Source organism: Eurytemora carolleeae, unplaced genomic scaffold, assembly GCF_000591075.1.
Source record: "Eurytemora carolleeae unplaced genomic scaffold, Eaff_2.0 scaffold80, whole genome shotgun sequence".
Taxonomy (NCBI): domain Eukaryota; kingdom Metazoa; phylum Arthropoda; class Copepoda; order Calanoida; family Temoridae; genus Eurytemora; species Eurytemora carolleeae.
In genome coordinates, this window is record NW_019396141.1 from 337,894 (window position 1) to 362,977 (window position 25,084).

General features: G+C 32.4%; 2 protein-coding genes across 2 annotated transcripts in view; both read left to right on the forward strand.

The window, feature by feature from the left end:
- LOC111696170 (MAU2 chromatid cohesion factor homolog) overlaps positions 1-25,084 on the forward strand; it is a gene marked incomplete in the record, with an annotated part of 32,343 nt that overhangs the window by 2,717 nt on the left and 4,542 nt on the right. The window contains 12 exon segments of the mRNA XM_023465718.1: positions 1,170-1,175; positions 8,551-8,616; positions 9,761-9,834; positions 10,469-10,531; positions 11,922-12,009; positions 12,076-12,181; positions 13,631-13,691; positions 15,740-15,855; positions 16,894-16,938; positions 18,590-18,649; positions 19,910-20,029; positions 21,904-21,990. Of these exon segments, the coding sequence (XP_023321486.1) occupies positions 8,564-8,616; positions 9,761-9,834; positions 10,469-10,531; positions 11,922-12,009; positions 12,076-12,181; positions 13,631-13,691; positions 15,740-15,855; positions 16,894-16,938; positions 18,590-18,649; positions 19,910-20,029; positions 21,904-21,990 (873 nt within the window).
- LOC111696171 (sentrin-specific protease 1) lies at positions 4,334-8,541 on the forward strand. The gene is made up of 6 exons (XM_023465719.1): positions 4,334-4,436; positions 5,203-5,277; positions 5,690-5,760; positions 6,473-6,548; positions 6,920-7,060; positions 8,219-8,541. Exons 1-6 carry the CDS (start codon positions 4,359-4,361, stop codon positions 8,282-8,284), a joined length of 507 nt encoding a protein of 168 aa, XP_023321487.1. The 5' UTR covers positions 4,334-4,358; the 3' UTR covers positions 8,285-8,541.

Consider the following 25,084-nt stretch of genomic DNA (forward strand, 5'->3'; position numbering starts at 1 on the left):
ACGTTAACGTTAGGTATGAACTCCTATAACGTTAACGTTTAACGTTCACGTTATATAGAATACATCCAAACGTTACACATTATTGTAACGTAACGTACAAAAACGTACATTTTACGTTATGTTACACTATCGTTGACATCTCTAATGGGTAGTAACATACTTTAAATAATTGACTTTTTTGTGCAAATTCAAAATTAAATTTTTTTTAAGAAAATTAAAGTAAAAATGTTTTTTAAAAATGCAAATTTAGCAAAATTTTGAAATAACCTTAGAATTTTAAATTAATATGGAAACTAAACTATAAGGAAAAATTGAAATACTGAAATAGAATTTTAAAAAGTTCAAATAATAACTGGTCTAAAACATGAATGAATGTTGTTATGTAATATCATATAGAAAATATCTCTTGCAATCCAACACTAACAAGGTTGATATCAATGAAATACTAAACTAGTGAAGTATATTTTATATCTGGATATATCAATCCAAAGACAGTTGAAATATATGATGTTCTTGCTTTTAAGAAACTTTTTTTAAATCGTGACAAGTTCAACAATTCAAAACTTGCAATTTTAAGTTTTTATTCTCGAGAGAGAAAAATTATTTATTTTCTACCTTGAACACGTAAATGCACTCAAGGAGTTGTAAAATGAGAAGAACTGAACAAAATTAACACAAATTCAATTTTACAATAAAAGAAAAAGGTTTCCCATGTTCAGAGAATACCATTAGTCCTTAAATACATAAAAAATCTGGATACAATTTCAAGTCTAAGTCTAGGGCTACTTCCGGATTCAAGTTCAAGTCCAGGTCAAAGTCCAAGTCAAGGTTCAAGTGAAAGTCAAGGTCCAAGTCTAGGTCAAAGTCTAGGTTACGGTCAAAGTCCATGTGAAGGATAGACTCCAGATCTAGGTCGAGGTTAGGGTCAAGGTCCAGGTTAAGGATAAACTCCAGATCCAGGTCAAGGATAGGGTCAAGGTCAAGGTCAAGGCAAAGATCCTCATCACGGTGTGGCGTTATTTCTGGGTAACCGTCAAATAATGCTAGTAGATTCTACGCAGCAAATTTTCTGCGGCATCCGTGCATATGTTTGCAGTTTACGGCAATGCGCACAACAGAAATCTGGTATTTTATCTGAAATTTCAAAATTAGAAATTATATTTACACAGCTAAAATATACACTATATGCTGATATTATAATGTGAGTACAGAAGTAATTATAACTATATACAGTAAACTCTTATTAGCTGCAAGTATCAGAATCTTAACATTTAACTTACGTAAACAAAGCTGTAATATCGATCCCTAATGTTAAAACAATTGATTTTTAATGTCTGTCACTCAGCAAAACTTGATTGATTCTCAAATATGAGAAACACTAAATCACTTAATTTACTCTTTACATTCACAAAATTGTGCGTGATTGCCGCGGAAAATTTTCTGCGTAGAGCCTAATTCCATTATTTAACGTTTACCCATAAATAACGCCACAACGGTCCAGGTAAAGGTCCAGTTCAAAGTCAAGGTCAAGGTCAAGGTCAAAGACAAGGTCAAGGCCAGATTCAGGTTCATTTCAAGGTCAAAGTGAAAGGTCTAGGTGAAGGTGCTTGTTCAGATTCAGGTTCAGTCCAGGAAAGGTCCAGGTCTAGGTTAAGGTATGGGTTTAGGTCAATGCCTGGGTCACGGTTAAAGTCAATATAAAGGGCAAGGTTCAGGTTAAGGTCTAGGTCTTGACTAAGGTCAACATAAAGTCTAGGTTTAGGTCTTGGTCTATGTCTATGTCTTTGTCTATGTCTATGTCTATGTCTATGTCTATGTCTAGGTCTAGATCTAGGTAAAGGTTAAGGTCAAGGTCCAGGTCTATGTTTAGGTCAAGGTTAGGTCTAGGTTAAGGTCTAGGTCTTGGTTAAGGTCAACATAAAGGACAAGGTTCAGGTCTAGGTCAGGCCAAGGTCTAGGTCTAGGTTGCCTATCATCAAGAGACTTCTGCGTATTTATTTATAAAAAAAATAATTATATTTTCAGTCATGCTTAAAATTGGGGAGTTTTTGTGTCTTCAATGGTTAGAATAGCCATCTTCATTATTTGTTAAATTATAATCTTTAACTGCAAATTAACCATAATTTAGTTAAATTTCTAGTAACATTTGTTTGTTGCAATTCTAGTTTAAATATTCATAATATTCATAACATCTCCCCCTAGCGCACATTATCTTGGTAAACTTGAACAAATATTGAACTTGAGCAAATATTAAACAAATAAAATATGTTAATTCTGGTTTTATGATCGTTAAACTACATCTAGAATACATTTATTTTATGTAATATTTTTGGAAATATAGAGTTTTATTAAAGGGATTGTCAACGTAATTTTAAGTATTCCAATTTACAACGGTTTCTTTTTCATCCTTGTCAATCGTTATTAGATGAGAAATCCTTGTTTTTCTATTAGAAAATGATAAATTTACAGTGGTTACCCTGGAAAAATGACTCGTGAATTTAAGATGTTGTGAAATTTAAAGATTTATAGATTGAAAATATTCGTAGATGAACAACGATATCCTCATCATTATTACTAGAGAAGATAAAGAGGTTAAAGGATCCTTTTGAAATCAAAGTTTGGGAAGAAAATTGACGAAACTACAAATTTCTCCTCTCGTCATCTAAACTTTCTGAAACAAATTGAAAAACTTTGTAAAATTTACGTTTTGCATAATTTAAAAGAAAGTTGAGAAATTCTTTTATTCTGATCTGACTTCAATCTTCTTTCCTTTCATACTAACCCGCCTTTACAATTCATCCCTATTTATTCTAATCCGCCTTCGGTCTTCATCCCTTTCATTCTTTCACCTTCAATCTCATCCCTTTCATTCTAGATCGGCCTTCACGTCACATCCTTTTCATTCTAATCCGCCTTCACTCTTCATCTCTTTCATTCTAATCCGCATTCGGTCTTCATCCCTTTCATTCTTATTCACCTTAACTCTCATGCCTTTCATTCTAATTGGCCTTAACGTCTCATCCCTTTCATTCTAATCCGCATTAACTCTTCATCCCTTTCATTCTGATCTGTCTTCACTCTTCATTCCTTTCATTCTAATCCGCATTTGGTCTTTATCCCTTTCATTCTTATTATTCACTTTTACTCTCATCCCTTTCATTCTATTCGGCCTTCACGTCTCATCCCTTTCATTCTAATCCGCCTTCACTCTTCATCCCTTTCATTCTGATCTGTCTTCACTCTTCTTCCCTTTCATTCTAATCCGCCTTCACTCTTCATCCCTTTCATTCTAATTCGCCTTCGGTCTTCATCCTTTCATTCTTATTCACATTCACTCTCATCCCTTTCATTCTAATCGGCCTTCACGTCTCATCCCTTTCATTTTAATCCGCCTTCACTCTTCATCCCTTTCATTCTGATCTGTCTGTCTTCACTCTTCATTCCTTTCATACTAACTCGCCTTTACAATTCATCCCTTTTCATTCTAATCCGCCTTCGGTCTTCATCCCTTTCATTCTTATTCACCTTCACTCTCATCCCTTTCATTCTAATCAGCCTTCACGTCTCATCCCTTTCATTCTAATCCGCCTTCACTCTTCATCCCTTTCATTCTGATCTGTCTTCACTCTTCATCCCTTGCATTCTAATCCGCCTTCATTCTCATCCCTTTCATTCTAATCCGCCTTAACTCTTCATCCCTTTCATTCTGTTATACCTTTTGTTCTAATCCGCCCTTCACTCTTTCTTCAGTCTTCACGCTTTTCATTCTTATATTTTTATATTCATCTTTATCCGAATCCAAAGGGATCCAGAAGGGGGTGGCGGTCTCTGCCATCATTTTTGGTTCAAATGATCCAATTTTTTGGCCGCACGCCTAATAAGTGATTTTTCCCCCCCAAAAACATTGACACTCATGACCTTTAATGCCATCTAATGACCTTTAATGATGTTGACAATAAGAAGATGGTTTCAACTTTGGCTTATGAAACGAAAGTGAGGAACCCAGGCAATACAATAGTAGCAACGAATTCAGTGTTTGACCTTCTAATGACCTGAAACGACCTCTAATGACCTTCAAATTGGCTTAATGTATATCATACGAAAGCTAGGAACTCAGGCAATACAGTAGTAGCAACGAATTCAGTGTTTGACCTTCTTATGACCTCTAACGACCTATAATGACATCTTATGACCTCCAATGACCTTCTTATTCGCTAATTTTCAACCCTGACTTTTTTGACCATTTACACATTTGGACCGACAGTTTTCCCCTTAAATCCGAATCGTTGGATTTTTACATTTTCCGGATCCGGATCTCAAACTTCTGATATTGTAAATGATTGTAATATTTGTTCTAGATGATCGTAGCTAGAGGCGGGAAGGATAAGTTCTGTCAAGTTTATGCTTTCAGCACATTTTTCTACTCAACATACAAGGAACCAGATTTTAATCAAATAACAGTTAAACTGATTACTCACCTTAGTCTTGAGTTTTCAAATTCTTAAATTTATTTTCTAACCTGGGTTTTAATTCAATGAACTTGAGTTAGGGTCTCTAAACTACCTACGGCTAGTTTAAGTCTTGAATCACAGACCTTCAGCGACCATGCTAAAATTCATTAAATTCGGTCGCTGATGTCGTAGAAGTGTCAAGGCTATAAACATTTGAAAATCATGTCAAGAGTTCAGATTTTCGAAGTGAAAATTTTATTTTTCATTTAATTTTGTTCCCTGTTCCAAAGCGTAAATAAGTTTTTTCTTGATACTATCCTAATCAAGGCATAATTGACTTAATATTGATCCTTATCCTATTCTTAATTCTTATCTTATGTTTAATCTTAATCCTAATCCTATTCCTAATCTTAATCTTCATTTTAATTTTAATCCTTAACTTAATCTTAGTCTATGTCCTAGTCTACGTCTTAATCTTAATTTTAATCTTAGTTTTTCATTATAATCTAAATCTTGGTCTTAATCTCGATCTTAANAACCTTAACCTTAACCTTAACCTTAACCTTAACCTTAACCTTAACCTTAACCTTAACCTTAACCTTAACCTTAACCTTAACCTTAACCTTAACCTTAACCTTAACCTTAACCTTAACCTTAACCTTAACCTTAACCTTAACCTTAACCTTAACCTTAACCTTAACCTTAACCTTAATCTTAATCTTAATCGCAACCAAAAATCTTGGATGATCAGGATAAAGGGTACTCTAGTATAAGACGGTGGACTAAAAAAACTGATATCTTCGCTCAGGATATTGTATTCATCCCTGTAAGTATCATTATTATTACTGTTATTATTTTTCATTTTCGTATGTACGTTTTGTCAAAAGAACACTTTTAAAGAATGTTGATTTATAATGCGTTTTTTACATAATTTAAAAGTCTAATTTTACTATAAAAAAAAGATTTTATGTTTGCTTTCAATTTTAAAAATCTAAATGAATTAATTTTAGAACATTTTATTTTCTTTATTTTTTGCTCACTGCAAAGAGATTGTAAATTTTTATACCAAAGAATTGAAGTCTTGAAGAGTTTGGAACTTTTTTCAAACACTTCAGAAAACGCTAATCTTTAACTTTTGTGGCCTAACGGATTAAGTCAAATACTTTGGATAAAGCATGAGGAATCCGAAGCCATAATCTGATCTTGTTTGGCTGATCAATTTATATTAACTTGTTTAGGTACACTTGGGAATGCACTGGTGCCTTGCTACAATCGATTTGAAGAAGAAAGAGATAAACTACTACGACAGGTCTGGTTGGCAAAAATTGTTAAAAACTAGAAAAAATACAGTGAACGTTCCCATAATATTATCAATATTCATTATCACGTTGAACATTGGAATTCATTCATTCGATACTCGTTTTGTGCACATAGTCAAATGCACAGTGCAAGAAAAGCAAATGCTTATAACAAACAGTTTTGTATTTTGTAAAACTTCCCAGCTTTTTTGTGCAACCTCTTAAAAGTCCAAAACCTTAAAAGTGCACTATCAGTGCATTATACAGTATACATACACCACTGGCCTGAAAGTGATATTTTTCCCACGATATTGGAAGGATCATTCATTTGTTTAATATTCTTATTTTCTTGGAATTAGGAAATATTACTTTCTCTGAAGATGCAGAATTTTAAATTTATTATTTTAAATTAGATATTTACAAAAAGAATAATCAGCGCAAAATTTTTCTGATTATTGAAAATGTCGATTTCTTTAATGAAACATATCAGAGCTTATTTTTTTTGGCAGAAATCTATGATTTATTTGTCAAAAAATATCTCAATTTTCTCTTTTTAGCCAAGGCATACTTTGTGAATTCTTAATGTAAAATGGCACTTCAGATAGAGTGATACATAACTTAAGTGGGTCTTTTTATACAATTGCTGTGTAAAGTCATAAGTTGAGTTTAAAAGTCGACTTCCTAAAATTTTGTTGACAGTTCCATTAAGTTTATAATATTTAGTATGGGCGGGAACAATCAGCAGTGTTTGGATCTTCTCTTTAAATACTTAAAGGAAGAACACCAGGACAAAAAGAAGGTTGGCGACATCTGATAGTCTGATTTTTCATTTGTCTCTTTTATTCGGATTCTTTAAAGTTTTAACTATATCATAATCTTATTTTACGTGTTATTTCTAAGTCTGATTTTATTGTTTTTGTTAGTCTCATTTTTATAGTCTCTTTTAGTCTTTATTTTTTACAAGTCTATTATTTATACGTTTAGAGTGATTTTTTCTGTCTGTCTCATGTGGTTTTTTTAGTCTGATATTCTGAATAAATATCAGTTTTTTTCTCTCTTGGTCTCTATTTTAATTTAAAATTTTCTTTTGTCAATTATTGTACTTCATTTTTATTTATTTTTCTGATTTTCTTTCTCTAATCTGATTTTTATATTTGTTTTGAATTATAGTCTGAGCTGAGTACTGAAGGGTGGAAGCTGACCCTTGTGAAAGGAATCCCCCAGCAGATGAACGGATCTGATTGCGGAATGTTTGCGTGCAAGTTCGCAGAATATTTATCTAGACGAGCCAGGATATCCTTCACACAGGAGGTACATCACGGAGTAGATAAACATAGAGTGGGGATATACAACAACTAGGAGTAGATATAGATAAAGTGGGGATATACAACAAGGAGTAGATATATATAGAGTGGAGATATACAACAACAAGGAGTAGATATATATAGAGTGGAGATATACAACAACAAGGAGTAGATATATTTAGAGTGGGGATATACACCTTCACGGAGGAGATATATATAGAGTGGGGATATACACCATCACGGAGTATAGATATATAGAGTGGGGATGTACACCATCACGGAGTAGATATATATAGAGTGGGGATTTACACCATTACGGAGTAGATATATATAGAGTGGGGATATACACCATCACGGAGTAGATATATATATAGAGTGGAGATATACACCATCACGGAGTAGATATATATAGAGTGGGGATGTACACCATCACGGAGTAATATCTAAAATATCTATAATAACTTGTTGTAAGGGACTGTAAGCGTAATTTTAGCCCTCCATGCAAAGATGACAATGCCCAGTTAACAATGGTGCCCTTAAAATCTGTCTGATCAAGTTAAAATTATGTATCAATGTTTTTGTTTCTTTAAATTGTATGCGGTTTCTCTCTGAAAGGGACTTGAGCATTTCTTGTTTAAAAGAAGCAATGGAGAAACTCATAGAAATAAATACTTTTTGAGTCAGATGAACGACGGCAAGGTACTAATGCAAGGAAAGTTAATTGCGGTCGCGTATACTCTGCAAACATATTGAGACCAGTTCTCTCTGGGCGGAATTTGTAAACAAGAATAGATGCCTCAGTGTTCATTTAGTATGCCAGGAGGATAAAAGCATTTAATTTTGATAATTTCGAAAATTCACATAAAAGTTTCCTTTGACCAGAATATTTCATAGATTTTTTTTGTGAAAATTGATTCCATATCAGGCTGTGTCATCCGTCTTGTGTTTACTTTTCTACCCAAAGACAGTTCACTGCAGAACAAAAAATGCGTACACCTTTGAAATAACTTTCATTGCATTAGTACCTTTAACGACGGTATCTTCCAAATCTTTGATCAGATTACATTTTCATGGGTACTGTTGTAAATCGGGCATTGGCATCTTTTAATGGAGAGTCGCTTGAAATTACGCTTACAGTCCCTTTAAATTCTTTTCGCTATTTCAGAACATGCCCTACTTCCGAAGGAGAATGGTGTATGAGATAGTGAAGAACAACCTTATGTATCCTTGAATACGTAAATGTCTAAACAGCATGCTAAACCACCAATTTGTATTTGTGAACAATTAAACCAACATTTTTTAAGATAACTTCTGAAGACAAAATTGATATATTGATACGAATGCCTTACATTGTAAATTTGAAATCAATTTTTCAAATATATATTAAAATTGATTTGTGTTAAACATCAATGTCATGTAGTTACTCACTAGCATGGCTCTACTTACAGTCGTAGGTTTTCTTTGTAAGAAACTAATTTTAATTATGATAAAATATTTTAGATTATTTAAAATGTCGGGGGACATGCGGTATCCCGCTTTACTTGCTATGGCAGAACAGTTTAGGTTATACTTTTATATGGATAGCATGGGCAAATTGATAAAAATGATGTTTTTCTCATCATTTTTTTTAGTCTGAGCTCATTTGACCATTTGTAGGTCAAATGTGTTTATACTAAAGTGAGAACCATTAAAATGTGGCATAGGAAGACGACATTTAAGTTTCAGAGCAAATCCTTTTACCTAAACAGCTTAAAAACCGCTTATTATATGAAATGGGTCTTGGTTCAATTCACTCTGCACAATTGCTGTGTCTTATGTTCACAGAGCCCGCGACTTAAAAACTTCGGCTCAAGCCGTAATTCCTTAAACCCGACTTCAAGACCCAATCTTCAACTCAACGCTGACGACAGCTTGTGTCAAGTGATTGACAGCTGCATGATTTTCGGCTCGACTTAAGGAGTATAGGCCCAATGAAAATAAAACCGACCTTGGTTGGATTTAGTGAAGAATAAGGCTCAATGTTGAGTATTTTCTCATAAAAACCCGGAATGCGTCAATTCCTACTAAGAAAATCCGCAAAATAGAATATTCAACCGGGTTTTTGAACTAAACTCTGTGGAAAAAAAGATTCAGCTTGAATCCGAAAGCTCAAGTCGTAAATAAGGCCCAACGACAGCAATTAGACCCGAGCCATATTTTCCCGAATTTTTTAAATCGCAGGTTCTTGACTATTTAAGATCATAACTCGAGTCTTAAAGTCGTCTTCCCATTTCACAGTTTTCCGGTGCTCACTGTAAATAATCTCACTAGTCAGTACTTGATATTTGTGTTTTGAAATTAAAAGCTGTCTATTAACATAAATTGGTTATTTTTTTTCTTTGATCTGGATCCAGGAACCGGTTACGGATGTAATGTTAGTATTTTTTCCAGTTTTATATGGAATTTAGCTTGGGAACCTAGCGTTTCAAAGATACTCAATACTCATGGTTAATGGTTACTCCCGCCGTTTTCCCGCACGTGGTCCATTTTACCGGGAAACTAACTTTAACTCAAACCCGAGCTATGAACATTCACGTCGTTTTCCCGAGTTCCCTAATCAAAATTCTAGTCAAATCGGTCTAGGGGCTCAAGAGTTATGATCGGACATACAAACAAACAAACAAATGAAAACTTTATGTATATAGATACCGATAATAGTTTTTTTCAGGCTAAAGAATAACATGAAGGAGAGTATTCGTTGTCTGCACGCTGTATTCTCATTAAATCCGTCCCCAGACATAGGTAAAATACATAAATCCGTCTCAAGACATAGGTAAACTACATAAATCCGCCCCCAGACATAGGTAAACTACATAAATTTGTCTCCAGACATAGGTAAACTACATAAATTTGTCTCCAAATATAGGTAAACTACATAAATCCGCCCCCAGACATAGGTAAACTACATAAATCCGCCCCCAGACATAGGTAAACTACATAAATTTGTCTCCAGATATAGGTAAACTACATAAATTTGTCTCCAGATATAGGTAAATTACATTTAATCCCCCCAGACATAGAAGGTAGAGAACTGTATTCTCAATTCCTAAAGAATGAAGAATATATTCAGGTAAGCGCTACTTTGTCTGACAAAAATTAGTTATTAATTATGATTTTCTATTTAAAAATTGATTTATTCAATGGTTGTTTCTCTGCATAAGTGACGTGCGCATTTTTTGTTTCAGAAAAAAATGGAGAAATTGTCAGAATTTAAAAATTTTTAATTTAGAAAAACGACGATATCTTTGATAAGATATCGTCAAGGGTACCACTGTAACCCTCTTTAAATGGAAGGTCGCTTGGACATTTTAATGACAACCTTGATGTAATCAGTTTTTTATCATTTTTTAGAAATGCGTCATTTTATAATGTTTAGAGGCTCGTACCCATCTACAGCTTGGAAATATGCTGCGATTATACTCAAACAACTTAGATTTAGGTCAGTTTATCTTTTTGGACTTGTTTTGGTTTTTTATTTCCTCTGAAACATATCCAGAGCTGAAAACTTGTGGATATCGAGATCAATGCTTGATCTCCTCTTTTTGTTAATCTTAAGATTATCTTAATCTTTAGTTTGTATAAAGGAAAGTGTCAAAAACTTAACCAATCAGAGTGGCGTACGCACAATCACGATATTCAAATTAAGCGATCGGTATTAAGGCAATCCAATTCTAAAATGTTCAGATCTGGACAACGTTTCCTTCTAGACAAGTTTCAGAGCTCAATCATCTTCATGATTTTATGTTATTTTTTCCTTAATTATCCCATTCTTGCATCGACCCCGATCCTCACACCTTTCTCTCCCTTTCTAAGCCCCCCCCCCGTTGCTTATTCAGAATTTTTCATTTTTTGTTAAATTAACAAAAAATGTTGATCAATCTCGTAATTTTTTTTTAGTTTTTTCCTGTTTTTATTAGAAACAAGTTCATTCAGTTCTTTTCTGCTTTTCTTTCTTTTAGATTATTTACATTATTTGTCATTTGGGAATATTCTGTGTATACTGTATAGTTTATAATCCATTTATTTTCCAATCTTCATTATTTTTATTAAGTTTCTTTAGTCCCCATTTTCTTTTTTTATCTGATTTGATTTCATGATCAGGATATTAATATTATTAATAATAATAATAAACTAACAATATGTTTCAAACTAGATTGGGGGAACATTAAAATAATGTTGGCATTGAATTGTGTATATATATCATAAAAGGGAAATTGTACACAAGTACAATCCTTCTTAGACTGTTTAATAAGTGTAATGATGGTGCTAAACGTGAAACAAAAATCACAAGTAAAAGTTCAAATCAAGCTAAAAAGTTAAAAATGTAACAAAATTGCTGAAGATATGGGGGAAAACGTTTTTCTTCGTATATAGATCTAATTAAGTACCAATGTATTTCTGTCCATTTGAGATTATTTTTTTGCTGTCTAAATTGATTTATATTCGAATATTCAAGCCGGTTCCCGTGTCAATATGCTTTTCAAAATTTTAATCTTCACCACTTATCATAAAACCCTATTTGCGGAGGCCACTGATTCATCGATTCAATATACCTATTTCTTCCCTGAATACACCTTGCTTTGCCGGGACGCCTTGTTCCGAGAGTAGCACGTTCGATTCACAACGGTACCTTAAAAAATATCCATCATTATCTTTTTGAAGATTTATTTTTTTCAAACGTTTTGTCTAGCCGACGATTTCTTCAAAATCATCGATCAGATAGAGGTCTAAATGGTGCCGTTTTGAATCGAACATGCCCTTCTTTAGTAGAACGGTCACTTGAAATATCGTTCTCAAATCACAGTTCCTTTAAAATCTATTTGTTTCAGCAAAACATCACCTAGAGCAGAGTTGGTATCAAGGTCAGAATGTTCAACCTGATCAGATCATGCTTGAAGCTGCTTCAGTCCTAGCTAAGTAAGCTATATTTAGGATAGGGATGGGGATATAGTCTGGGATAGGGGCAGGGAAATTAATGTATAGGATGTATGAGAAGGAAGGGAATACAGGGAACTGTAAGCAGATCCTTGATCGTGCACTTCAACTCTCATCAAACAATCCACATTGGAATTCAAGACTTCTGTTTCAGGTTTAAATATATATAATTCAAAAATTAGTTTGTGTCATATTCATTATTAGAATACTGTAGCGTAATTAAGAAATATATTGACGCCCTTTTTCAAGTAAATATGTTTGGGTTTAATTTTTTATTTTAATGGTAACATTTTCTTCGTTTATCATTAGAATTAAAAATTGTCCTGTTCTTCTCATGTGCCGATTTTCAAGATTTAACATTTTGTACTGCCTTCGGCCTGTGTTATAAGAGATATCACAACAAAGTTGGGTCTGATCAATTCAATTGAACACAAACAAACAAACAGACAAGCCAAACTTATTTATAATTTGTCATGTATTAGATTTCTGCAGGAGTCCATATAATTCCATTTCTGATCCCAAATGGGATCGGGGTTGAAAGTACATTTAGGGGGCATGAAAGTACACTTTATATGTCATTGTGAACTTTAACAAGTTTTTGTGTACGTGTACTAACACTTCAGAAATGTGTACTGCATTTGGGGTGTTAAAAGATGTAAATATTAGTATTTAATATAAGAGATAAATTAAGATATACAGAAAAATAAACACTCCCTTGCAGTAAACATTCTGCAGTATGGAGTTTGTTCTACAACTTGACAACTTCCAATTGTTTACAATAACAACATGGTTTTTTTCTGCCCCTAATATCAATCAATCAACATTTGGGATTGATCAGAGAATCTTATTTTAGATTAGATTTTATCAAAAAAAATATGTTTCTTGTTTTTTTCATAATTTGCACTTTGATAATTCCATTAACTTATTTGATTTATTGGATGATTTATCGTTTTCTACCGAGCAGTGCATTTCCCGTATAATATGATTATCCAGGAAATCTTGTCAGGGTTTGATTTATATCTTGCAAAACTAAACCAGAACATTAGTGAAAAAATATTGAAATTACGCTTAAAGGGACTGTAAGCGTAATTTCTTGTGACCCTTCATACAAAGATCGCAATGTCCTATTTACATCGGTACATTTGAAACCTTAATTTGATCAACAGTGTGGAATATACCGTCTTTTTTCTGATTCAAAAATTGTTTTGATTCTGATAAATTCGTATTTGATTAGACAAAGGTTTTTAAGGGTACTGTTGTAAATCAGGCATTGTCATCTTTGATTAAAGTTTTATTTGAAAATATGCTTTTAGTCGGGCTTAAAACGTGTATGGCGTTAAATAAAATAAAATATATCGAAATCAGAGACCAAATTTATTAGAGGTCTCTGATTTACCTACCCCGTTGCCAGCTCAAATCCTGAATCAACGATTCAAAGTTAATGATTTATGAGAATTTAATTAATAAATTAGAGATGGTCTCGGCGATTCATGATTTTAACCGGCAGTAGGTAGTTAAGCGATCTCTCTCCACTCATTAAATCCGCTCCCAGGGTTCATCTGGAGACAAAGGTCAACTAAAATTTCAAAATCCCTTGTTTTAGGCTGCTCAGCTTCACATTAGTTTAAAGGATTATCTACCTGCGTACACCTACCTGCAAGCAGGTCAGCTGGGGTAAAATTATAAAATCAGAGTCCGACCCCATCTTACGTATAACAGTTCTAGTTATGAGAATACAATTTAGGTTTTTATCTATTTTCCGTACATAGAAAAACACGAAACATTTTCTAGTTCGCTTTAAATCTAGGAAATCATGATTCAAATAATCCAGAAATCTTCCCAGCCCTACAACTACAAAATCATTGATTTTTTTCAACAATAAAAAACTTCTAAAAATCTCTGTTTTAAAATTTGCAAACTTTTTATGCATAAAATTCGCATATTCTAATATTTACCTTATCAATAAAAAGCGAACGATTTTCCCTTTATTTTTTTGTTGTGAATTAATCAATCAAAATTTAACTATATCTCCATGTTAGAAAGGCTACACATAAAATTGCTTAAATTAAGAATGAAATTATGATAAATTACCTAATCTCTCTTTATGAAGAAAGCTTCCTAGAATTTAAAACCCTCCATTTTTTTTCATTAACTTTATTATACTTTAAATTTAATACATATACATACCGTGAGGCATTAGATGAGAATAATAAACATTTTAAAAACTTTTTTGTTGAGTAAAATAGAGTATTTTTAAATGATAAAAGATTTGAAGAGTTTTTGAAAAAACGTTGTTAAAAAATTATAAATAGGATGTTGGGACATTTCATAGAAAGACATTTTAAAGATGGGCCTTTCATGACATGGCATTACAAAGACAGACATTTTATTGACATTACATTTTTTAGATAGGACATTTTAATGATAAACATCTCAATGATAGAACTTTTCATAGATAGGGCATTTATATAAGACATTTTATTGATAAGGCATTTCAATGATAAATTACATTTCCTAGACAATGAAAATTTTTCAAAGAAAGGGATAATTATTTCTTTTTTCCAAAATGATCATGATAAACACTGTTATTTTATGAAATGAGAAAACTAATTTTTTTGTCTATGAATTGTCCTTTGATCCATGAATGTCCTTTCTATACAATATTTTATCTATTTTCTTAGATATTTTTCTGTCCCATTTATAAAATGTCCTATCCATGAAATGGCATGTGCATGAAACATGTTATCTATGAAATGTTATAATGAAAATCTTTTCTATGAACGTGTTTCTATGAAATGCCCTAACCATGCAAATCCTATCTATGAATGTGTTTCTGTGGAATGTCCTAACAATGAAAATCCTATCTATGAATGTGTTTCTATTAAATGCATTAACAATAAAAAATCCTTTCTATGAAGTGTTTCTATGAAATGTCCTAACAATGAAATCCTATCTATGAATTTGTTTCTATGAAATGTCCCAACCATGTCCATAGTCAATTTGTCTTTTGATTAAAAGTTCGTGTTAGATTGAAAGTTTTTTTCATTTATAAAATTAAAAAACAAAGAATACGTTAAAAGTTTAATTATTTGAAACCAAATATCGTAATTATTAGACTATAAAAAGTAAAATTTTAAAATGAAAACTATAACCTCTATTTATATTCATTATTAGCCCAAATTAATGAAATTTAATGCCTCTGACGTTTTTCATTTCTCAGCATCATATTTTTAAATTGTCTTCACAAACTGCTTCCATTTTAAATTTTGATGAGAATTAAGGTGAAAAGAATACTTGATGAGATTGGGGTGTAGATCATAAATAAACATATTTCTTGTTATTTTTATTCTTTTTTTTACAGATAACTAACAAAAAACTGGGATCTCAAACAGAAAAAATAATGACATGTTGTTCATAATATCAAATAAATAACCAATAAAAAATATTTGAATTGAGCCTTTGTCATAAACTCAAATTTTCTTATCCCTACATCTTTGAAACCTTCAATACTTCAAACTTAGATTAATTGACCTAACAGAATTCATAGTTTGGCGTCTCTTAGGTCTACGACATTGTGTTGCAAAGAGATATTGATTAGAAAATCAGCGTTTGTGCGAAGTCTGAATTCCTTTCGTATAGTCGTAAAGTTTAATTGTGTGTGGGTAACCCCTGTGTATTTAACTCTGATTGCTAATTATGATATTTATGCCAGGTATTGATTACTGTGGTATGAACTCTAGGTACACCAGGTGTCTCTTTATCCTCTCCAAAACCATGCTCTTCCTCTCACACAAGAAGTTCAACGAGGCAAACCCTCTCCTCCAGATGGTAAGGAAGGGGGGGGGGAATATATTTATATGTTTACTAAAGCTGGCCAAACCTCTGGACCAAATTGACTCACATTTTTTGAGAAACTTGGGAAACACCGGGTACATCACCTAGCAGTGGCGTAAAAAGGGGGCTTATCGGGGTTATTTACCCCCCCCCCCCTAGAATCCTGGGGGTAATTACCCCCGAATCTTGGAGGTAATTACCCCTGAACTATTCAGGCTCTGAATAGCGAGTTGTTACTTTAGTTTGTTTTTGTTTTTTTAAAAGTTGATTTTAAAATTGAATAAATTTAAAATTTTCACGAACATAATTTAAATGTGCAGACACTTTAGAAATTTCAGATTTTAAGTCAACATATTCGAAATGATTCTAAATTCTAAAGTAATAGTCAATGTCATTATAATTAGATGTTTTTTTAATAGAAAAAAGAGTATGGGCAATGAAGAATACATTTTTTTACTTCTAAATAATGTCATTTCCATATTAGATTTACTTAAGATCTAACATACTACATTGACGACAAGAAAATTTTAGAAATTGAAATTAGAATATAAACAAAGACAATATTTTTTCAAAGTTTTGCAGAGTAGCTTTTCTAAAGATTTAAAAAAGTAAAATCTTTTTCCTCTTTAAATTCAATTTTTTACAGATCTTTGTAGTTAATGTAAAATGAATGACTATAATGAAGGATATAAAACAAGTTGAAAGCTGAAAGAAAGGAAATGAATCCTTCATTTGATGGAGTTTGTAAATGCCAGAAATGAGTGGAAAATGCGAATCAAACCCAACTAAAACCAATAATTTGATTTACATCATGATTTTTTTCTAGTGGGGGGGGGCGGTTTATGTGTTTTTGTGTTTATGTGGTGTTGATGCTCAGGACTCCTATTGGAGTATAATGAGAAAAAAATTCGGCGCGCTTCGCGCTACATCAAAAAAATTTACCCCCCCCCCCCCCTACAGAATCCTTATTTACGCCCCTGTCAGCTAGTATTGTATATTCTCGTTATACTGATATTTTAAATCCTTGTCTAGGTCAGTCCTGAGATTGAAAACTGGGTTGCTTCCGCCACACATCAGGTAGTTACATCATACACAATCCAGGGGTATGTATTTTATTTTATGTTATATGTCTTATTTTATGAGTTTTGGGGAAATGACTATTGAATAAATATTAGTGGACAACAAGGAATTTTTAAAAGTAAGTGGTGGAAAACCTAAGCCTTGTCAGTTGATTTCCAAATTTTTTAAGAGATCATTGAAAATACAAAATACAAAATACAAAATACAAAATACAAAATACAAAATACAAAATACATTTCTACGAAGTTAGAAAAAGACTTAACTTATTCGAAAGTTTAATACTTCCTCCTGTATTGAAGTAACTTTATTTCCAGCTTACAAAGCGGGCAATTAGCCAATTAGCCTCAAATGGACCGCTTCGCTTTTTTAGTTGGGGCATAAACAGTATACGTTACGGATATAAGAAAATGTATAATATATAAAATGTAGATAAAATATAAAAATAATTTATAAAAAGCATTATTGTAACAGAAACTCTAAATGTGATGAGTAAGGTTTCCTAAAATTCGATTTGCACTAAATAAAGAAGGGATTACAGCTGTAAATATTTTGACCCCCCCCCCTCTCAGTATTCACGTTTCATAATGAAAACTTTAAAGTTAAAGAGGTCAAGGGTTCAATCCCTAAAATCAGCTGACTAGTCAAAGGTTGTAAATCTACACGAATCTGACCTAATCCATGAGAAAGTGACTAAGAAACTTTATTTTTTTTTCTCCTTTCTTCTACGTATTAATTTGCGGATTTCTTGATACCTTTGTACCGATAGCTAAATGCATAACATCTAGCTATCTATATATATATATACTTTGCTTGTCTGGGTGTCTGTCTGTTTGTTTTCTCTCCGTTTGTATCCATGCAATAAACGTCAAAACGGTTGAACCATATGGGCCCAAATTTGGCGTGGAACTTCACATGACCCCAGTGAAGGTTTAAGGAACATGAACAAAAATTTTCTTGTAAATGTGCCAATTTAAAAAAAGAAAAAAACCACCAAAATTGTTTTCCAATTAATTTAAAAAAAGTTTATTTGCATCATACAAATAGCTTTTGTTGGACTTCAACTTTCAAACAGAGGTGTTTATTTTCCTAACAAATCATTTCCCCTTTTAAAAATCATTTTTCCCCCAGAAGTTATATATGGTATCGCAGAGCGCAAATTCTTTTTATGGTTTTTTCGTAGAATTGGGGGAAAAAAAATTATTTTTTGGGTATGAAAAAATTTGCCTTTTTATGTCCCATTTTCATTTTTCTTCCGAAATTCATCAAAATCATTCCCCCCCCGTGGGGGGGGGGGGTAATTCTGAATAATAAATACCCCTGCTTTTATGTTAATTCATATTTGTGCAAAATTTATGCTATCTGGCCCCAGTTTGCAGTAAAGCATAGAGATTTGATAAAATTAGATTAACCTGTCAAAACCTGACCTTTTCTCCAGATTAAAGGGAATGTTGTTGTAATTTCAAGTGAAATTTCATTTAAAAAGGGACATGCATGATTCATAATGCTACCCCCTTAAACATCTATCTTGTTAACATTATTGATGATATCGTCGTTTTCTAATATTTTTGTCTATTGGGCATGCCATGCTCTCTAAATGGAGGTTCACTGACATATCAGGATTACAGTCCCTTTAATTTGATTAATCTAGGATCAAAGCTTGGTCCTGGCACAAAAGGAATATCTTCAAATCTTCTACCTTGTCCTGCAGGTTACACAATTAGCTTTATTCATACAGGGTTTAACGGATTTTGGTGGTGTTGAACGACGAACCAAAATCTGAAAAGATTTCTTTTTCTACAGGGTTGGTAAGAAAGCGATATTTTCGATGTTTTGGGCACAATTTCAAAAAAAAAATATTCGGATTTTAGACTTAAAAAATAAAATGTGACAAAAAATTCCAACATTTTAAACGCACTTATCTGTCATATGAAGACCAAATATGAAGAAACTTTATTCATAAAAGTTTTAGAATTATACATTATGCGTAATATTGCTTTTAAAAAAGATAACTCGTTTGCTGTCCAATTTGGATCTGTAGGTCATTAAATTAAGATAACTTTAGTTCTATTATAATTACTCAAATCAAATGTATTATTATGAAAATGCACTTTATAGAGTAAAGCCAATTATTTGCATTTTTGAGTCATATTAGTTCTAAGGTTAAAATTTGATAACATTTACTGCAGATTTCCAATCTAAATTTTTGCGGATTTTTTGTTTCATCGCATTTAATTTTATTGAATTTTTAGAAAACAAAAGAAAAAACATTTTCCCAACAATTTAAAAAATAATTTGTTTTTGCAACAAGGTTTTACGGATTTTTTTAATGTTTAAAAAAACATGTTTAAAATCCGAAAAAACTAAAATTTTGAAAATTTTGTCCAATATATAGATATACTCTAAATATATTTTATATGTTCACTATAGTCTATATGTACTTTATATTTTCCACCTAATTGCTTTATACTTATACTGTTAATATAATCATCAATTAGTAATTGTAAACTCGTTCTGTATACAGATACATGTATTTTAGCAATAAACTTTATCTTATCTTATCTTATCTTATCTTATATATACTCTGTATGTACTCTAAATGCACTCTTTATGTACTCTAAATGTACTCTAAATGTACTCTAAATATACTATATATGTAGCCTATATGAACTCTAATGTACTCTATATGTACTCTATGGTCTTTTTACTCGTAATGTTCTCTAAATGTACACTAAATGTACTCTATATGTATGCCATGCTCTTTATACTCTATATGTACGCCATGCTCTTTGTACTCTAAATGTACGCCATGCTCTTTGTACTTTAAATGTACTCTAAATGTGCTCTATATATACTCTATGATCTTTTTACTCATAATCTACTTTAAATGTACTCTAAATGTACACTTTATGTACTCTAAATGTACTCTAAATATAGTTTGTATGTAATCTACTGTATGTACTCTATTCAGGTATGCTACTACCTGATGGTGGGTCAGGTGAAGTCCTCCAAGATGATCTTGAAACAGCTGCAGGGATCTATTCTCACTGTAACATCTCCAGACTTTCACAAGGAAGCTAACTTCGCCAAGGAAATTATGATCTCAATTTCTTAAAAACACAATCAAGCACAGGGATCCAGATAGCTATGAACATTGCAAAGTGTGCTTGTTTTTAACTTCTTCGTTTTGGTTCTCTGTCATACACATTACACATATTCGCTCTATTTGGGCTTAAAAAAAGATTGTGAAATTTTGTACGAAGGTTAAGCTCTATTTAAAAGCTAAAAATCTGTATTTAGACAAACCAGGAATTCTGGAAAACACTATTTGTTTTTTAGATATCTAACTAAAGAAAAGCGCTCGTATTTTGCGTACTACGACTAAAACCTTAACTTTAAATTTTAAGAAGGAAGAATTTCATATTTGAAATACTCTCGCAAAAATATTTCATTTTTTAACGTTTATCAATAAATTGGTTTGAAATGAAAATTTAAAATATTTTTTTTTAGAGTTTCTGATTGATTAATTCTTGTGTTATTTTTCTTGCAAGCATGAAATGTGTGTGAAAGGAAGTGTTGAAGTGTAAAGATTGAAAAGAAATGTTAGATTTATTTTAGAAATTCTCCTGAGAGCGATACAATAGAATATATGTATTTCTTGTAAAATAAAACACAAGCCCTTATATAATTTAAATTGTATATCTATTGTCTTTTTTCTACAAGATATAAGATAAAATTGTTGTCCGCAGATTTTTCTGGACTCATTGGCGGATATTTATTTTATAAAATCGACATTAGTTTTGAGGCAAAACTTTTTAATACTTACTGCCCGTGAAGTTATTTATCTCTATTCATCTCTTGTCTTAACTTTTTTATTTCTTCTTAGTTTTATATTCCTATAACTAATTTCTCATATAACAGGAGAGGAGGGATGGGCCGGGGGGGTTGCCAAGGTTCAGAACGGTTTTTATTTCATTTTATTAATTTACTACTTTTGATTATGTAGTGAGGGGGGGGATTTTCATATCTTACTTCATATACCTTGTTTCTCATTTCTAAATGTTTAAAGGGTTATTTCTTCCTAAAATGCAAAGGTAATGGTTAACAATTGTAATTTAGCTCTACTAAGGCAGTTTTTGTATTCCCCTACACCCCCTTTCTCTCGCTCTTACTAGCCAATCTCTCAAAGGAATTGGGTTGCAGGCTAGCACTTCTAATTCGGAATTTAAAATATCTTGTTAGAAAATTGGATCTAAAATTATTTTGTTATGAGAGCTTGACAACGTTATTATCAATATGACATACTGCATTTCTACTGGAACCAACAATGTTTCAAAAGAAAGTCGCAAACTAAACTTTGCCAATCCTAATATCTTTGCGATCTGAGCTGAAAACTTAAAATGGGATATCCTTAGTCCCGATCGATTAATTAATCTGGAGATTAATAACAAGAGGAGAACAAGCATTATTTAATCTGGAGATTAAGAAAAAGAGGAGATCAAGCATTGATCTCGATATCCACAATTCTAAAGTTTTCAGCTGATAGTGTACAATTTTGCATTTTAAACTTAGATTATTTGATTTAAAAGAATTCATATTTTGAAATATTAAAGGTCTACGACAACGGGTTGCAAAATTATAGGGATTAGAAATTTTCAGTTTGTGGCAAGAACTCTGTTCCTTTTCTTCTCAAAGGAACTGAACACTTGCATTTAACTCAAATTTTCTAATCTTTTTACATTGATGTCTTTGATAATTCAAACCAATATGTTAGATCTAAAAATCATAGTTTGAAATATTAAAGCCACACAGTAAACACCAAAAGGTTTCAGAAAAAGAAAGGATAGAAAATTAGTGTTGAGTGCCTTTATTCTTTATGTATATCTTGATTTTCCATTCAAAAATGAAACCTCAGTACTCCCCTTTTGATATTGTACACAAGACCTGAGATAATGATAAACCCAGGATGTCCCTGAAGATCAGTTTATGTGGTTATCCCATGATCAGCTCTGCATTCTCGTCTACCTTATCACCGTCATGCACAGCATGCAGGTAAAATTTTGATCAGCATGCTGATATTGCTGCAGGTAATGTATTATATATTAGACCCATCATGCTCAGCATGCAGGTATTGTAATATATGTATAACCCATCATGCTCAGTATGCAATTGCAGGTATCTTAATATATATTAGACCCATCAGGCTCAGCATGCAGGTATTGTAGTATATATTAGACCCACCATACTCAGCATGGAGGTATTGTATTATATATTAGACCCATCAGGCTCGGCATGCAGGTATTGTAGTATATATTAGACCCATCATGCTCAGTATGCAATTGCAGGTATCTTAATATATATTAGACCCATCATGCTCAGCATGCAGGTATTGTATTATATATTAGACCCACCATACTCAGCATGGAGGTATTGTATTATATATTAGACCCATCATGCTCGGCATGCAGATATTGTAGTATATATTAGACCCATCATGCTCAGCATGGAGGTATTGTATTATATATTAGACCCATCATGCTCGGCATGCAGGTATTGTAGTATATATATAGAGCAAATGACGTGTTATGTCATAGATCAATTGACGCATAGAGCAGATGACATATAGAGCAAACGTCGTGATCTATGAGCTATAGAGCAAACGGTTAATAGAGTAAATGGCCATAGAGCAAATGACCATAGAGCAAATGGAAATAGAGCAGATGTCGTAGCGCCATTAGACCCATCATGCTCAGCATGCAGGTATTGTAATATATGTAAGACCCATCATGCTCAGTATGCAATTGCAGGTATCTTAATATATATTAGACCCATCAGGCTCAGCATGCAGGTATTGTAGTATATACTTGGACCCATCATGCTCAGCATGCAGGTATCTTAATATATATTAGACCTATCATGCTCAACATTCAGGTATTGTAGTTTATACTTGGACCCATCATGCTCAGCATGCAGGTATCTTAATATATATTAGACCCATCATGCTCAGCATTCAGGTATTGTATTATATATGTTAGACCCATCATGCTCAGCATGTAGGTATTGTATTATATATTAGACCCATCATGCTCAGCATGCAGGTATCTTAATATATATTAGACCCACCATACTCAGCATGGAGGTATTGTATTATATATTAGACCCATCATGCTCGGCATGCAGGTATTGTAGTATATATTAGACCCATCATGCTCAGCATGGAGGATTGTATTATATATGTTAGACCCATCATGCTCAGCATGTAGGTATTGTATTATATATTAGACCCATCATGCTCGGCATGCAGGTATTGTAGTATATATTAGACCCATCATGCTCAGTATGGAGGTATTGTAATATATATTAGACCCATCATGCTCAATATTCATGTATCTTAATTTATATTAGACCCATCATGCTCGGCATGCAGGTATTGTAGTATGCTAGATATACCTCACCCAGCAAGCAATTGAGTATTATTTACATTCGAACAGTCATGCCCAGAATGCAGGTATTTTAGTCTTGCGTTTTATCGTTATGCTTCTTATTATTCCCATCTTATCCAGAATTTAGATTAGAAATCAGAAAATTTAACTGAAAAGCTGTATGCAGGTTTGATTAAAATGTCAATATAGACACTTCACATTTTTACTTTCATCTTTTGAGGTTTTTCGTTGATTTTCAAGATTAATTTAATCTAATTTGATGATTTAATCCTCTCTGCAGTAGTGCTTTAAGAGGGAGATATCTTCTCTCACTGTTAAAATATATTTTCTTCAGTTACATTACAATACTTGTATTATACATGTGCCTTGTGCAATGTGCATGCATGTTTTGCACCCATAATTTTTCTTTTATGAAAAGCCAACCCTTTTAAACCCTTATAACATTAGATGTTATAGGTGTGCTATTTTTGAGAGAAATTCCATAATATTTAAGACTTAAGTATCATTAATGATCGAAATCATAAATAGCACTTACAGTGTATAGCTACTCTCAGATAGGGATGTTAATGTTTTCATTTTTTTGAAAAACGATCGTTTTTTTCGTTTTCCTATCGTTTTTTGTTTCGTTTTCCGATCGTTTTAAAAACTATCGTTTTTTAAAAAGTTTTTGAAACGATTGTTTTTAAAATGATCGAAAAACGATAGGAAAACGAAAAAACGATCGTTTAACATTCGTTTTCAAAAACGATTAACAACCCTACTCTCAGAAAAATCTAAGGGCAATGAACTGAGTTTTTTTTCCACAAAATCAGCTTTTTCCACAAACTCAGCTTTTCTAATCCCTATATCTTTGCAACCTGGCGGTGTAAATCTTGATATTTAGACTACTTGATCTACGAGAATTTATAGTGTGTAATCTCTAAGGTCTACAAAATCAGGTTGCAAAGATATAAAGATAAGAAAATCAAAGTTTGCGGCTAAAACTAAATTCCTTAAATTCGCCGAGCGTAGCATTATTTTTTTATTTCTTTCTAGAATAACTCTTACATGAATTCAATCCGTTTTCTCTTAAATAACATGTATTTACAATTAATGTTTTTCTTTCAAAAATAACACGCACATTCTATGTTTATAACTTCCAAAATAACACTGATATTTAGTAGTAGTCTCAAATGAACGGGAATGGGGGTTGACTGCGATTATCATCATTATTTGAACATAATTAACACAGACGTCGACTATTTATTTTAATTGTTAAATCCTCCCAAAAGATTATCTTTCTCTTATTTCATAAGAGGCGACCAACAGCTTTGGGTTTAAATATTTTAACTTCTAAATTCTTAACTCTAGTGTTGGGCACTTAGCTCCGCTCCATTTTCAAGACCTTAAAGGTTTTTGGACTATGAAAAGGTTCCACGAAATTTTGAGAAGTTTTACAAATTTCAAAAATGGTTATTTTGTACATTTGCTATTCTTACACTATTTCAATTGTGAACCTTTTCTCTTTGTACACAATGTAAAACAAAAACAACCAAATATATCGCGGATTTTATGAAAAAAAAATCGTGGATTTTCCAAATTTTCAAAAGTCTAATTCTGTTAAAGGCAACTTTTTAAAAATTCGATCATCCATAGACCTTTCCTGGGGCCACGTGAGGTCCCACTAAAAATTTGGGCCCGATTTTGACGTTTATTGAATACAA

Excerpts from the sequence above, each read along its gene's own strand:
- LOC111696171 (XM_023465719.1), top strand. The coding sequence starts at position 4,359 with ATGATCGTAGCTAGAGGCGGGAAGGATAAGTTCTGTCAAGTTTATGCT. Across the intron at positions 5,761-6,472 it reads GAGATAAACTACTACGACAG|TATGGGCGGGAACAATCAGC; the intron begins GTCTGGTTGGCA and ends TATAATATTTAG. Across the intron at positions 7,061-8,218 it reads GGATATCCTTCACACAGGAG|AACATGCCCTACTTCCGAAG; the intron begins GTACATCACGGA and ends TCGCTATTTCAG.